At 38.1% G+C, this 15,622-nt stretch overlaps 1 protein-coding gene across 2 annotated transcripts in view; it reads right to left on the bottom strand.

Moving 5' to 3' along the window:
- SNTG1 (syntrophin gamma 1) overlaps positions 1-15,622 on the bottom strand; it is a 137,507-nt gene that overhangs the window by 78,773 nt on the left and 43,112 nt on the right. For both annotated transcript variants that reach the window (XM_063299275.1, XM_063299276.1), the window contains exons 7-8: positions 8,071-8,173; positions 3,249-3,331 (exon numbers count right to left, since the gene is read on the bottom strand). In XM_063299275.1, coding sequence (XP_063155345.1) covers positions 3,249-3,331; positions 8,071-8,173 — 186 coding nt within the window. The remainder of the gene's footprint in view (positions 1-3,248; positions 3,332-8,070; positions 8,174-15,622) is intronic.

Below are 15,622 nucleotides of genomic sequence, written 5' to 3'. Positions count from 1 at the left end.
GCATCCACAGACAGACGGCTCTACAGAGGCGGTTAATTCTACACTTGAACAATATTTGCGAGCTTTTGTCAATTACCAACAAGACAACTGGGTCGACCTACTCCCTTTTGCAGAAGTCGCTTATAACAATGCCTTACATCAAAGCACTGGCCAGGTTCCCTTTAAAATTGTTTTCGGTCGGGACTTCGTCCCTATCCCTGAACTTCCTCATCCACAACCCCTACCCGCCTCCCTCACTGACTGGGCTGACTCTCTCAAAGACTCATGGCTAAACATTCAGCAAGCTCTGCTCCATGCCCAAACCACTTACAAACGTCATGCAGATGCAAAACGCTCACCTGAACCTGCCTTTACTGTAGGGGACAAAGTCTACTTGTCAACCAAGTTTCTCAAGTCACCACAACCTTCCAAAAAACTTGGCCCTAAGTTTGTGGGTCCTTTTCCTATTGTTGCACAAATTAACCCTGTTACTTTTAAACTTGACTTGCCCCACAACCTAAAACGTTTACATCCTGTTTTCCATTGTAGTTTACTCAAGCCCTACCTGCTATCGGACCGCTGGCATCCCCAACCCATTCCACCGCCTCCTCTCATGATTGACAACCAGCAACATTTCGAGGTGACAGACATCCTGGACTCTCGCCGCCAATGCTCCACTTTACAGTACCTCGTTCGCTGGAAACATTTCCCTCATCCTGAATGGGTTGCTGCTCCCGATGTACACTCGCCCCGTCTAGTGGCTCGTTTTCACTCTGCCTACCCTGACAAGCCCGCTCCTTAGCATTGTTTTTTTTTGGGGGGGTGATATGTCATGTTTCCCATTTCAATGTTCTGTTAACATTGTAACGTTTCACATGTCAACTCATTTTCCGTGTATACTCGCTTGGCTCGTTCGGGGTTTTTCCATTCCTGCGCTCTCCGTTGTTTTGGATCTTTGGAATGTATGTTTGGGTTTGCAATCCTGTTCAAGGTTACTTTCCCAGGCGTGTGTAACGGTTCCTAACACCTGGGAGGGGGTGCGTGCTGACGGGCGCTTGGGGCGGAACTGGATTGAAGGCAAGGCTTTTAAAGTTTGTATTTGGCACGCTTTTGCTCATTCTCAGCTTTCTCTGTATTTGCATACTATTCCTTTAATAAATCAGTTATCCTTAAGCCCGAGCTTGTGAGACTGAGTATTTGGGATTAGGCAACCATTACAGCCTCCCCCCCGTCTTCACCTGCTGATTGGGCTGCACGTCTAGCGGCTGCCTGGCCAACAATACAACAGGCGCTTGCTGATGCTCAAGCCACTTACAAACGACATGCAGATTCCAAACGATCCACCTCACCACCTTTCCAAGTGGGTGATAAGGTGTATCTTTCCACCAAATTCATCAAGTCTACGCAACCTTCAGAAAAGTTGGCACCGAAGTTTATTGGTCCTTTTCCTATTGTTGCTCAAATTAATCCTGTTACTTTTAAATTAGATTTGCCTGCGAACCTTAAACGCTGACACCCTGTCTTTCATTGCAGCCTGCTTAAGTCTTTCCACGAATCTGCCCGCTGGCATCCACAACCTCCACCCCCTGCACCTATCATGATTGATGGTCAACAACACTTTGAAGTCCGAGAAATCCTTGATTCCCGACGGTGTCGTTCTGTCTTGAAATACCTGGTTCGCTGGAAACATTTCCCTCATCCTGAGTGGGTTGCTGCCCACGATGTTCACTCCCCTATTCTAGTTGCCCATTTCCACGCTGCTTATCCCGCTAAGCCTGCTCCATGAGGTTATTTCCTTTCTTTAAGGGGGGCGATATGTCATGTTCATCGTTCCAATGGTTTGCATACATCGTAACGTTTCGCATGTCATGTTTCTGATCCATGTCTATCACCTGTGGGATGGGGAATTCCAGCCCTGCCAGGCTGTTATCTTTCTGTTACCCTGAAAGAATGTGTGTTTGGGTTATGACATGTATTCAAGGTTACTTTCCCAGGCAGATGTATGACGCTTGCCAATGCTGGGAGGGGGTGGTTGCGATGTTGGGGTGGGGGGCGGGATCGGCTTGGAGGCGAGGGTTTTTAGTTTGTATTTGGTGCGCTTTTGCTTATTCTCAGCTTTCTTCGTATTTGCATACTATCCTTTCAATAAATCAGTTTTATTCACTAAACTCTGGTGAGACTGACTTCGTTGGGATAAGGCAATCATTACAGAAGGAAGTAGCTCTGCGTGGGAATGGCTGGCACCTTAGAGCACTCCTCACACACATGGACTGAATTAGATCTTGCCACTTAGGTTTTACTCTTATTCTTATTTTTATCTATTTATTAATGGTATTTATATTTTTATCTATTTATTAATGGTATTTATATTTTTATATATTGTATTTGTATTCTATATTTACTGTTTTAATTGACTACCTTTGTTGTAAACTTCCCAGAGTCCCTCTGGTGGGAGGAGATGGGTGGTGACAAATTTTATAGATAGAGAGAAGGAGAGATAAATAAATAAATAAATAAATAAATTTATTGAGGGAAATTATCCAAAGCTACATATTTTTGTGTGGCAAAAGTATGTAAACTTCTAGTATTATCAGTTCATTTGAAGGGGAAATTAGAGTCAGGTGTTTCAATCAATGGGAGATAATCAGGTATGAATGTGGGACATCCTGCCTTATTTAAAGAACAGAATTCTGGGTATGAAAGAAACACACACACATGCATGCATACCCTCTAACATCAACATATACTGATGTTCAAAGGGGAAAAAAAAAGGATGTGTTGAGGCCCCAAAGACATAAAGTGTGAAAAAAGTGCAACAGTCCCAGGAAAAGCTACATTAGTGAATTGTTTTAAGTCTACATAGAACAAAGTCAGTATTATGATGTATTAACACTGAAGCAAAGCATGAAGAAATATCTCATCTCAAAGCCCAGCCCTAGTCCTCCAGATCCCATCACCACAAATTAGCCCCATTAAAGGGGAAGGCATATTTATATTTGCTTTACATATTATACAACTACCTACTTTATATTCTGAGCAAACGGTGAAAACACTACTTATTATTTACTATTTTATTGAATGCTTCCAGCACTGATAAATCACTGGGATAAAAACAATTCCAATCTTATTCATATGTTAAGCAACCTTCAGCTTCAACTCATCTAAAGTAAAATGTTAACATGCTCTTAAATTGTGTTCACACTTCTTAGTCAAAGCTTTTATGTGAAACATTTTCAACTTCTTGACAGTCTGATAAACCATTCTCTTACCGTATTATTGGGATGATAGTTAAGATGTAAACCACTGTCACACAGAGGTGATGAGGCACCACTACTTTGATCGCTGGGGATACCTAATTAAAAAAAATAATCTTTTTAAATACACATCAGAGCCCATTGAGTTACAAAGACTTTCTAGTCAAAACTGACATTTGTCTATCATGGTTAGAAGTCAGCAACAGATGAAAGACAATTGTTCTCTCTGTTCTGTGGAGTGTTGTAAAGTATTGTAGTGATGTTAAGGTTTGACGTGAGAATTTCATGTAAGACACTCATGTAACCTACTGAAATATTCATTGAGCTTTTAACCATTATTTTTTAAAAATACTTTCCAAACATATGATAGAAGGCCCAATACCTTATTTATCTGCTTACAAAATCTGTGATCTTCTGAAATTCCCCCTCTCCCAAATAACGAACTGAGGAAAGTAAAATGCCTTAAGAGCATGAAGTAGCCATATAGGTAGCCATATGTTTATCCTGAGCTTCGTTTGTTTTGTATGTAAGATATATATTTTCATCGCTATAATATCACTGTATAAAAAATGTATAAAATGTATAAAAACTCAGTGGCCTCATTTGCAAAGAACAGCAAATTTTGGTTTAGTATGTAAGAACAACCTGCAGTAACCTTCTGTGTTAAATTCCACTTTTCTCTTGCCAGGAAATATTTGCAAACATTGATATTCCATTTCAGATTAGTGGCAAATAACTGCAATGTCCATATGCTGACAAAATGTGGTTCAAATAAAATCCAATTTATTGTTACGATCAAAGATCAGTAATACTAAAAGAAGTTGAACATGGAGAATAAAATTAAATTAGTAAAATTAATATTAATAAGATAGTAAAATTGATAAAATAAGTCCAGGCTGGAAAATTTATCACATTTGCACTAAATGTTGCCACATTTTCAGTGGAGCCACATGGAATTTGGCCACTGTATTGGTAATAGCATAGCTAGAATCTGAGAAGATTGGTATAGTATTTTTCTGTTCTTCCTGGGAGGCATTGCAGCAGAGGCAATATGTAATCTATAGGCAGATCCCTGTAAAACTTGCAGTGAAAAACTTGCATGTTGGATTGTTTCTATTTATCCAGAGGCATGTAGGCAGGTATGTTCTATTAATGGAATGTTAATAAACCTGACCTGAAATAGTGCCAATAGTAGCACATGGTGTCTGGCTTTAAAGAAATACTACCTCAGTCTGGGGAAGGTCACTGTAGGATAGCTAACTTGTGAGTTGCCTTTCAATATCAGGGTTCTGGTATTCTGAGAGAAGGTGCTAGCTTCAGTTTGATACTTGAGCAAGATGTGGTTAATCTTAACTAGGTTTTGCTGATATTTCCCAACTTCAAATAACCCAGGACCTAAGTTATAAAGTTGGCTTGTATAAGCAAACATAGTTAAGCTTAAACACAATTTGATATTCAATATATGCTCATTGGTTATTTAATTAGGTCCCACTGGAAGACTGTTTAGATAAATGTCTATGTCTACCTAGTCGAGTGACATCTGTAGGTCTCCCTGTGATATCCCAGTGACCTCTTTGATCCCATTCAACCATCTTATCCATTATTTCTTCTATGTACCAAGAATATTTTTCTAGTCCTCTGTCCAATTATATCACATGTCCAGATATGCTAATAGGGATGTATAAAACATTCTAAACTTGGAAATGCTGTTCTGAGTTCTTTTATGCTTGGAACAAAACACTCAGTATTCTGGAGCTTTATCCCAATCTAGGATAAAAAGGGCATTTCATATTCCCCTGTTGTTTCAAATGTTTCCAGATCCTATTTCTGAAGGCATGAATATGCGAAGCATGCATTAGCCAATAAAACAGCAGGCACTGCTGTTTCTGGCTGAGTTGGTTGATGGGGGGAGGGGGTCAGTTAAGCGCATAATTCTTAGAGAGTTAAGTACCTAACTGAGAATAATTTTAAACTTTTGTTTCATGAGGCAAAGCACCAGTTGGGTACCACAGATGGATTTGGCAACTGACATTCACTGATGTCAATTACTGGTTCTCTAGTTGGCCTCCTTCTTAGACCATTCCCTACTGTCTAGTTGGGGGAGATGTAACTGACTCCTTGTCAATTAGCAGAGAATTATTTGTGGCTGTTTGAATATTGCAGATGGAATGTTCTGTACCACCTCAGTAAACCAACAGAAGGTAAGCAGAAAGATTAATTTATATTTTACCAGCCAACATCTAGGACTTGCCAGACCTGGCAACAGTTGCAAGGCTGAATGTCACATGCCATCCAACCAGCAACGTGAGTGAGACAGTGTTTTCCAGGATAGAGAATCTGATGACATCCCATTAGAAATGGTTGATACCAACTTGATGGGCAGCTAGTCTTTTTGAAGACTAGCCTATCTCTGACAGAGTTTCCCAACTTGTAATTGGAATGTGACTTAGATCTACCTACTTCTCTCTTCCTCCAGGCTATAAGCAGCTTCCCATCACCCACTTAAACATTTGTAGTTGACATCAATAGATCCAGTCACTGACTTTTTGGATCAGACAAGTTACTCTGGCTCTAAGGTGACCTCATGCTGCATTAATGAGACATAAGAAAAGGTCTGTTCTCTGCCTGACAGAACTGCTGCTTTTAAATTTGTTGTTATGGAAAAGTTAGAATTCTTGTTTGGTAACACAATGTTGCTAGTGCTATGTGTTCTGAGTATTACCAGCTTTCTTTTTCAGGCAAGTTCTGAAATACCAAAGTGTGCTATGTACATGGACACAGATACCACAACGTATGCTACAACAAGAGTAATGCTTTGTTTCTTGAAGTTTGCAGGAATGGGGGAATGGAAAAAATGTCCACTGGGCAAGGAAATGTACAAAGAAGCCTCTGGCTAATAGCCAGAGAAGTGCAGTTCTGCCTAATGCTGTTCACGAAAGTGCTGTTCCTTTAGCTGGTTTAGTTAGTGCAGGCATTTTTCAGAAACCTACTTAACTCTTGCCTCTGTTGTTTGATATAGGATTATAAAAGTGCTTTAAATTTCCACTGGCCATTTTTTTGGGAAGTGGCAGGTAAGTCTCATAATGAGATTACCATCCACCACTTTTGTAGCTCTAGGGTGAAAATTGAGAGAACAAAGCTGTCTGTCATGTCTTCATTGTTCCTGTGGTAAAATACTTAAAACATGTTGACTTTTGTTCCTTCAGATGCATTCTTCCTGGAAATTCTGAGAGGGACTCTTTTGCTCTGAATTCAGAACAAAATGAGCTTTGTTTTTGCTTTGCTTGATTTCATGTATACCCACACAGAGTATACAGTACTCTGATTAACCTCAAAACAAGAAGATTTTCAGTCTTCATCTAACAGCCATGTCGAAGGTGTAGGCAATCTGGATATTGTGGTACCTTATTCTTCTAAACTAAATTATGCTTTATTTTATTTTGTCAATAATGGCACATTATCTATCTATCTATCTATCTATCTATCTATCTATCTATCTATCTATCTATCTATCAATATGTTTCTATCTCCCTCTGCTAAAAAAAAAAAAAAGGTCAAATACAGTAATGGTACCTGCATTTGGATTACTGTTTTGGTTATAATTTTTAATAGTTTTTGTCACTGTAAGATAAGTCTTGGAAGGAAATCTATGTATGTATAACACAACACTCTGTGGGTAGGTAGGAAAACTTTTTTTCAGATAAATTCAGGTACTCTGTGACAAGTTACAATACTTGCGGTCACACTTTTACAATAGCACCAGTAATCTTAAATTCCAAATGTACTCTGCAGTCCAAAAAGATTGATAGCCACTGACTTAAGAAGTTCAAGGCTACTCAAAATATAGCTATATATCTCTAAGTATTTTGTTCATAAGGTGCAAGTAATATCAGGTCTTCAGTTCATTGAGTGATTGGGACCAGAAGTTTATCTTTCCAGTGTTGAATGACAAATCTCTTAACAATAAGGGTGCAGAGAATCCATTTCCATTGATGTGCTGTCAACTTCCATGTAGAAGGTACATAATTCAAAAGAATATGGACATCAGTAGACTGTGCATGGATGATTTTAATGAAGTAAGTTTATGCTTTATGGAAATGCATATGCATATACACGATAGATGCTCGGTTTCTTTTCTGACTCTCTTTTGATTAAATCAATGAAGTTTAAAAAAACTATCCTTTACAAGCAACATAATTTTCTGCTTGATGAGCAACTAAATCACAGATTTAAGTCATACTGTAGTTCTCTGCTTCTACTGGTTCTTAGTAAAACTAATCAAACTGAAAGATGGAACTGAAATACTGACTACTACAGACATGAATAAATTTCACTTGAACAGAACTATCTATTAAAGTGCACAACTATTCAGAGTGAAAAATCTTCAAGATGGCCTAGTTTGCAGGGTGGAGAAGAATCAGTTCAACTTCTCTGCGAGTGCTGACCAAAAGGTAAAGTGCAAGAACTCTGGACAAAGTCTAACTGTCCTCACAGCAAATTGTAATCACATGAGAAGACAGCACACATTCCAAGCAAAGATTAACATTTCGTAGAGTATAGGTGACAGAGAAAAGCTCCTTCCGAAACCATAATATTTTTAGGAGAGAAAAAAAAATTCTACAGTTGTGACAGCATTGATGTCAAATCTAGCAGAAGAAAGCCAGAGACAGGATCAATTTTTAGTTGTTTGTTTATCCTCCTTCTCCAAAGTAACAAACTTAGTAATGTGACAACTGACAAGTACCAATGACTATTGAGATCAGCTTTTAAAGTAGGATGGCAAACAGAGGATCCTAAGAACGGCAAATACTTGTTTCAAAACCTTTTTTATGCTTACATGCACAATCTTCATTAAGGGGCAGTTTCAGAAATGCAGGTGCTCTTTTGAGAAAGGACACAGTTAGGGTCACCTCTTCTCCAGCATTCCGAAGAACTTGGACCTGAGAAATAAATTAAAAGAATTGATACAGCATTCTCCCTGGCACAATATTGGGATTTAGCTTTCCTCTCTTGCTTATTTAACTGTAGAAGGAAACTATAAAGTAAGACTGAAAAACACCACCTTCTTTGCTATCTTTAGATTTTCTTTTGAATTCTTCAATGAATTTTTTTTAAAAAATCACTTGCCCAACCTAAACTTCTGCTTGACAAAAGCACAAAACAAAAACAAAAACAAAACTTCACTGCACAGGGATTTGAATTAGGCAAATTGGAAAGAATGGGATTAAAAACTTGGAGTTTATATCATCAAAGCTCCATAAAATCTACAGAAAGCTACAGTAGGTCCTGGGACTGTCACCAGGCAGAATAAACATCTTGTCTTCAAAACCTCAGTTCTGAGACATCAGGACTCAAAACAAGGACAAAGTAATATCAGATCATTTGAATCATCCAGGACTCTCCATAGCAGACCTCAAAGAATCTGTTTTGGAAAAGAAGGACTTTAACAGCACCACTGAATGAGAAATAGATGAACTCAAAAAGTTTCAGACAATCTCAGAAGGCCTCAACAAACACAATGGGTTTCAACACATTATAATTGTTAATTGATATGTTACTTGTAATCTGTCTCACATGTAATCCTGCATCTGTGTAATCAACCTATCTCCCCCTCTTTTTCCCTTCCCCTCCCCCCACCTTGCCCTAATTTAAACCGTACATCTGATAAAGTGAGCTTATGCCTCTTAGTAAAATGTGTTAGAAAAGGTGCTACCAGACTCCTCCTCTATTTTTTTGTCAGGATAGTTTAGCATGGCTCTCCTACAAAATCTGTATTGCATTCAGTTCACTGCCATGTTCCTAGAAAATCTCAGAGCCTGCAGTTATGGCCCCCGTTAATGTTCCCCTTCTTCCATCACTGTCTCGTTTTATCTTAGGCCTGACCTTCCATGATTTAGCATTGTTTTCTTCTTTTTACTGATTGCATAATTTGCACAACCTTGTTAGCTCATTTAACCTTGTACTATTTTGTGCTTTGTGGGACTATGACTATATTTTCCATGCTTTGTGTATTGTACTTCTTTGTCTCTACCATGACCTATGACTTACTCAGGTAGAGTGCAGGCACACAGTGGATTGTGGTTGCCTCAGGTCTTTGACACAGGACGTTTCTTTTGTCACCTTAGTACAACTTCTGTTGAGAGTGATGTGCTTCATGATTATGACCTTTTACTGTTAAAATCAGAATGAAAAAAGAATGTTGTGCATCTAGGAACCTGCAAGAATTTATCATTTGTATCTCAGGGATTTTTCTTAGGTATAAAAGATGTGTTCACATCTTAGACCAGGTTTAAGACGTAAGGGTGCTAAGGAAGACTCATTCCTATGTGCATTGTATTTCTGGATCTTCTCTCTCTGATCATCTGTAACAGGACGGTAAGTATTAGCTTGTGCAGAGCAAGAGTTAGCATAAATGTTATTGTTAATCAATATAACATTAAGAGAAGTAGTTTGTATTGTTGATTTGTGTCTGTGTATATTACTGGTAATATTTAAGACCAGCAAACAGATACGAATGTTCCTATTTACATTCTGAAACTGGGGTTTCTTCTCAAAGACCATAGTGGCTTATGGCTACATTAAAATATTAATGGCTACGTTAAAATAGTAATTAAAATGTTTTACATTGGGTAAGTATATTGAAGAAAAGTATGTGCATGCTGTTGAGAAAACTATGTGCAAACCACTACACAAATCAGAAATTTTAGGTTTGCCTTCATGTCTATCACAGGCCATTCTGCTTCACAATATAGCTGAGAAATATTTCAGACACCAGTTTAAAGCAAGAACAAAAGGAAGGAAACCTCTAAAAAGAAGTGTCTAGTCAGGCTATTGTGTCAAAAAAGCCCACAACTTGAGCTTGGTACCTGGGGTTTGTATCTATGAAGCAATTTTGGCAGTAATTACAGAAAGGGTTCACACTACCTTCTGAGATGCTTTTTTTCTAGTCTTGCCAACAGCCCTGGGATTCTCAGATGATCTCCTAACTAAGAACTACTCATGGCCATCCTTGATTAGCTCCCATGATCAGCCAGTACTGCCAGCTACTGAAGTGTAGCACATAGAAGGTTAAAATGTAGGTTTCTTGTCCCAGAAATGCCCATAAAATGTCATCAGACCCTGATTCCAAATCCCACCCTCTACTTCTTAAGTCTATTATCTCTAAGAATATGTCGATTTCCCCTAAAAAAATGATGGCAACTATTGGTATGTATATATGTATGTGTTTCTTAGTACACATACACTTGTCATAATCCATACTTTTAACCCTGTTCTCATAATAAACCAGTTTAAAATTAACAACTGCCTTAATCTAACCAAATGCATTAAACATGTATCTCGCTGAACAAGATACTTAGCATGTTCTCAGTCTCTTCCATTCATTTGCTAAAACAAGGAATGGCAGGCAAAAGTTTTCAGCTCCCTAACTCAATCTCTAGAGGAAAAAACATTATAGCAATATCAGACCTATTACTCTATATTAAAGAAATAATACAGGTTAAAACAAAAATAAAATAAAATAAATAGTATCAAATGGTTACAACAACGTAACCATGTAAAATTTAGAACAACACTCACTAATATATTTTTACATTGAAAAATACAATTTACATATAAAAATAATTGTTTATTATGGTCTATCTGAACCACAGAAGAGGGAATTAGCCCATTAGCTGAAATGACTTATGTATAGCTTCCTTTTTATATTTCCTCTTTTCTAATCTGATTTTTTAATTCCTAATCTATTTTTACTTCATGATTCATTTTCCACGTTTATGTTTGGCAGATAACTGGAGATAACTATACATTTTGTTTCAAGCATTTTTATTGATGCATATATTCTTGAATTATATTAAAATAGGTAAAAGCATACTCCCAAGTTCCAAGACCTTTGTATACATTATACTACACTACACTACACTACACTACACTAAATATTCTTAATGGATTTCTGTCAACTTCAACAGCATTTTTTCCTTGTATTTTTCTGGGAAGCAGGACATTAAACACATGCAAGCCATTCATTATTATGAATCAAATAACCTTTGTAGTTAAGGGTCCATGATAAAAAGCAAAATACTATTAAAGGCATATATGCCACCACACAGAAGAAAGAAAGAATCAAGACATTCATAAATAATTAATTAGCAATACAGCCGCATAACACATCTAGCATTCCATGGAGTTATTTAAGAATGCATACCTGAAAGTGAAAACAAAAACAAAATTCTGAACCTTGAAGGTTTTTCAAATGTAGTCAGTCAGCTTATATATAATCTAGAGCTTGTACTTCATCTCCCTGATTAAGAAGGATGCTAGTGAAGAATATTATCCCCATATCTACAAGTAAGTATCACATTCACACACCCTCTCAGGGCTAGCATTTCAGTTAGATATATTTATGTTCTTTCCAGGTTACCGTGGACAAGATAGCAACTTTTCCTTATTTTGTCATGAGCTGGAAATATGATGTCTCAAGGAACATCTAGAATGAACTGAAATGTGCTCCCATCTCATAGAAGATCTTTGTATTCCAATGTCCTCCTCCGAATAAGTCTTCTCTCCCTGTTTTGAAGCTGATGCTGGGTTGTAACTGCCCCAGGTTAATTTTTTACTTGCTGCTTCTACACCAGTACTTGCAGTTTCTGTGTCAAAGAATCCAATGACTGACACTTCCATGAACAACCACACTGTACAGATTTTTCATCAGCTCACAGACAGGGTGATGTAATATATCTCTATCTTGAGATTAAACTCCATCCTGGCAATAAGTGAGAAATCAGCATGACAACTCTCATGGAATTTAAGCAGCCAGGAATTCATGGTATATAAAAATGAAATTATCATAAATAAGTGCCAGAAGCAGATATTTCAGACAGTGTTTTCATATTTTAAATATTGCCATCTGATCCACATATTTTAAAATTATACACACACACAAACACACACACACTTCCTCAATCAAAAGGAAAGATGGATGGTACATATGGAAGCATAAAACTGAACAACCCAGGAGGATATCTCTGGACCCTGATCAGAAAAAGAACCAACAAATCAAAATCATGCTCTCCACCAGATAATTTCTTCAGGATAAGACAGATAAAAGTGATCTGGGATTCCCCATAGAGAATGTAGAAAAGGACCATATGGCTCAGGAACTCTATTGTGCCCCTCTACAGGCTCACATGCAGTCATGTAAGAGGGTATTTCATAGAGCCCTAGCAAAACAGCAGAGGACAATGTGTCAAAGCTGGCCTAAGTAAAGAACTGTGTTGAAAGAGAAATAAGTAGCTGGCACAAAACTTATTTGAAAAGTCCCATAAACCATGAAGTTGGGAACCATACTTAGATTGATTTTAAGATCAATGTCCCAGATATGCTGCTTTAGAACACTTCTGGCATTTTCAAAGCCTAGTGGCCAGAGGGTCATAAAAAGAGAGTCCTAAGGAGTGAAGCTTGCTAATAGCTTTTTTTAAGCTAGGTTGACTTAAAGTGGTTTGAAAACCACTGGGAAGAAAATTAACTAGCCAGAGGTTAAAGAGATATATTAAACTCTAGCATCCATGGAGACCAAGCCTTTCTCTAAATGTAAGGCAGCCTTTTTAATACATCTTGGAACTGTAAGAATAGCTCAAATAAACAGACTGAACAGCTTCAGGGATGGAGAAGTGTAGCCTTGGACACTATGGAAAAGCTGAGAAATAACATTGGCTACAAAGACCTTGCAAGCTGTGGGATGAAATGTGCTTCCTTTCAGTGGTGGAAACTCAGGGTAGCTGAAAAGTTGCATTGAGCAACATTAGCCAGCTAAGAAGCGTACCCTCTATGACAGCGAGGTCTGGAACAGAACTCCAAGGGATTTGTAAGTGAAAACCTGCTCTTTAGAATCCTCACTAATTTACTAATTATGGATTTTATGGTAGTTTTATGCAAATGCTAAAACTTGAGTTTTCTGACAGTTTATTACAAGTTTTTCTTCTAGGAAAAAGGAAGCCAATCTTTATATTTTAAAATGTAAATAATTATAGATAGAAACCAGTGTTTATTAATTTAAATGTTGCATGGGTTTATAATGGAAATCTGGTCAGGAAAAGCAAAGAATCCATATATATTAGGAAAAACAAAACACAAGAATAGAAACAGTACTGCTGTGATTTTTTTCAAGATTTTTTCCAAGCATCATTTAACACCATTAATAAAAGTTAGCGAGAGAAGCACAACCCCAGTCAAATAAATCTTACTTTATTTGTATTCTGAAGTTATCCACTGTAACTCACAGTTCTGAAGAGTTGAATAGTCTACACAAAGGTCTATCACAAAGTATTGCAATAGGAACTCCTTAAAGGATTTATAAAAGTGGCTAAATATACAAAGCATTATAGAATACAATTGCTTATCTTTGAAAAAAGTGCATTGTGTGTCACCTCCTAAAAAGTGTTAATAATTTATTTGTGCTTTGGCTACAACACATAAATAATCAATAAATAAATACATACATACATACATACATACAGTCATTGTATGTTGATCATTTACAGGGAAACACAGTTTTAGGAATTATGGGCCGAATCCAATGACGTATTTCCATAAATAGAAGAAGTCTGTTGCAATAGAATGGGAAGAGTCTCGTGTCCTTTCCTCTCCTGCATCACTCCATCCCTGAATACTATCAGCATTCATTCTATATTAAACTATATTTAATTTTTAAAAGTCACAGAAGGTGACAACACATAGAAGGATGATTAAAAAAACAACTACTAAGCAGAGTTGGACTTAGCACTTATATGGAAGATCACCAGAAAAGCCCAGGACTTGAGACAAGCCTGAAGTATGGGGAAAAAGGAATAGTAAAAGGCAGTGGTAAATCAATTTCATACTGTTGTCAAGAAAATTACATGGTCTTGACCATTTGTTCATTAGGAATTTAGCATGACCATTTTTTGTTCTTTTAAAAACACCCCTTTAAGGAGAAAGTACCTTCTTGTTCAGATATATTTGATCCATATGATCCATGTGAGCTTCTGGTTTATGTTAGTGTGTCCCTGGGTGGTAGATGGTGTTTGTGCACACATACTAAACACTAAAAAACTATGGTTAACTTTCCAAATCCCCATAGTTCATCAGTTTTCCATAGGTCTTCAAGAAAAAGGAGTTCATTGTTATTACTTTTGCCATTGTTGAATTCACACTTTTATAATTAAATAAAATTTACAAATTTTATTGCACAAAACTTAGGGTCCTATTAAAAATTGTACTCAAGGTGTGATGTAATAAATTTTGTGTTCTTCTATGAGCAGGGAGATCCTGGTTATGAAGCTCCTCTGTCATGAGCACTGATGGTGAGCAGGAGGGGGCCCCTATCCAGGGGGGAAAACACATGAGTAGTAAGGAGGAGTTGAACAGTCATTCAAAGAGACACAGAACAGACCCGCCTTGACTTTTGGGGTTTATCTGTATGGGTTTTCTCACGTTTCTTCAGTTTGTTAGGATTTTCCGTTTAACGTAGCTGTCATGAGTAAGGATGGCGAGCAGGGGGCTCTCACCCAGCATGCGTAGCACTGAGGAACTGTTCAGCCATTCAAAGAGACACAGATCGGGACCGCCTTAACCTTTGGGGTTTATATGGCTGGGTTTTCCCACGCTTTCTCAGTTTGTTAGGATTCTTGTTAAGTACTACTAATAAATATTAGAGACCAAGTCCTCGCCTCAGTGTGTTTCCTGGTAATCAGGACATCAATCCTAACAAACTCCTACTCCCATCGAAAGAGGGAGGAACAAGCAATTAAACAGATACGTTTAGAAATGTCTTCAGAAAACCAAGAAATGCGGCTCGCCATCCAGCAATTGGCAGCAGCCCTACAGCAACACCAGCAACAAGTAGATCTCCAGATCAACACATTACAAGCTGCCATGCTACAGCAGTTGCAACAACCAGCTCCGATTAACCCACAACCGGCACCAGCAGCAGCAGCAGCAGCAGCCCCACCGGTAATGTTAAGATCACAGGGCAGTCTACCAGAGAAATTTGGAGGAGAAGCAGGACAGCTGAGAATCTTTCTCACACAGTGTACTATGTTCTTCGACAGCAGACCCGCAGAGTTTCCCACAGACAGAACCAGAGTCACCTTCATCCTAGGCCTGCTGAAGGGACCAGTGGCCAAATGGGCTATTCCCATGGTGGAGAACAACGATCCGATTCTCAACGACTACCAGAACTTTTTGGCAGGCTTCCGAGCACACTTTGACGACCCCATCAGAGAGGCCACGGCCAGCCGGGAGATTCGGAGGCTCAAGCAAGGTAACAAGAGGGTGGGACTCTACATTGCTGATTTCAAGTTGTTAGCAGGAGATCTGGACTGGAATGAGAGTGCATTAAAAGACCAATTCAA

Source organism: Candoia aspera, chromosome 3 (genome assembly GCF_035149785.1).
Source record: "Candoia aspera isolate rCanAsp1 chromosome 3, rCanAsp1.hap2, whole genome shotgun sequence".
Taxonomy (NCBI): Eukaryota; Metazoa; Chordata; class Lepidosauria; order Squamata; family Boidae; genus Candoia; species Candoia aspera.
Note: the sequence above shows the minus strand (reverse complement) of the source record. Positions and strands in the feature narration are given on the sequence as shown.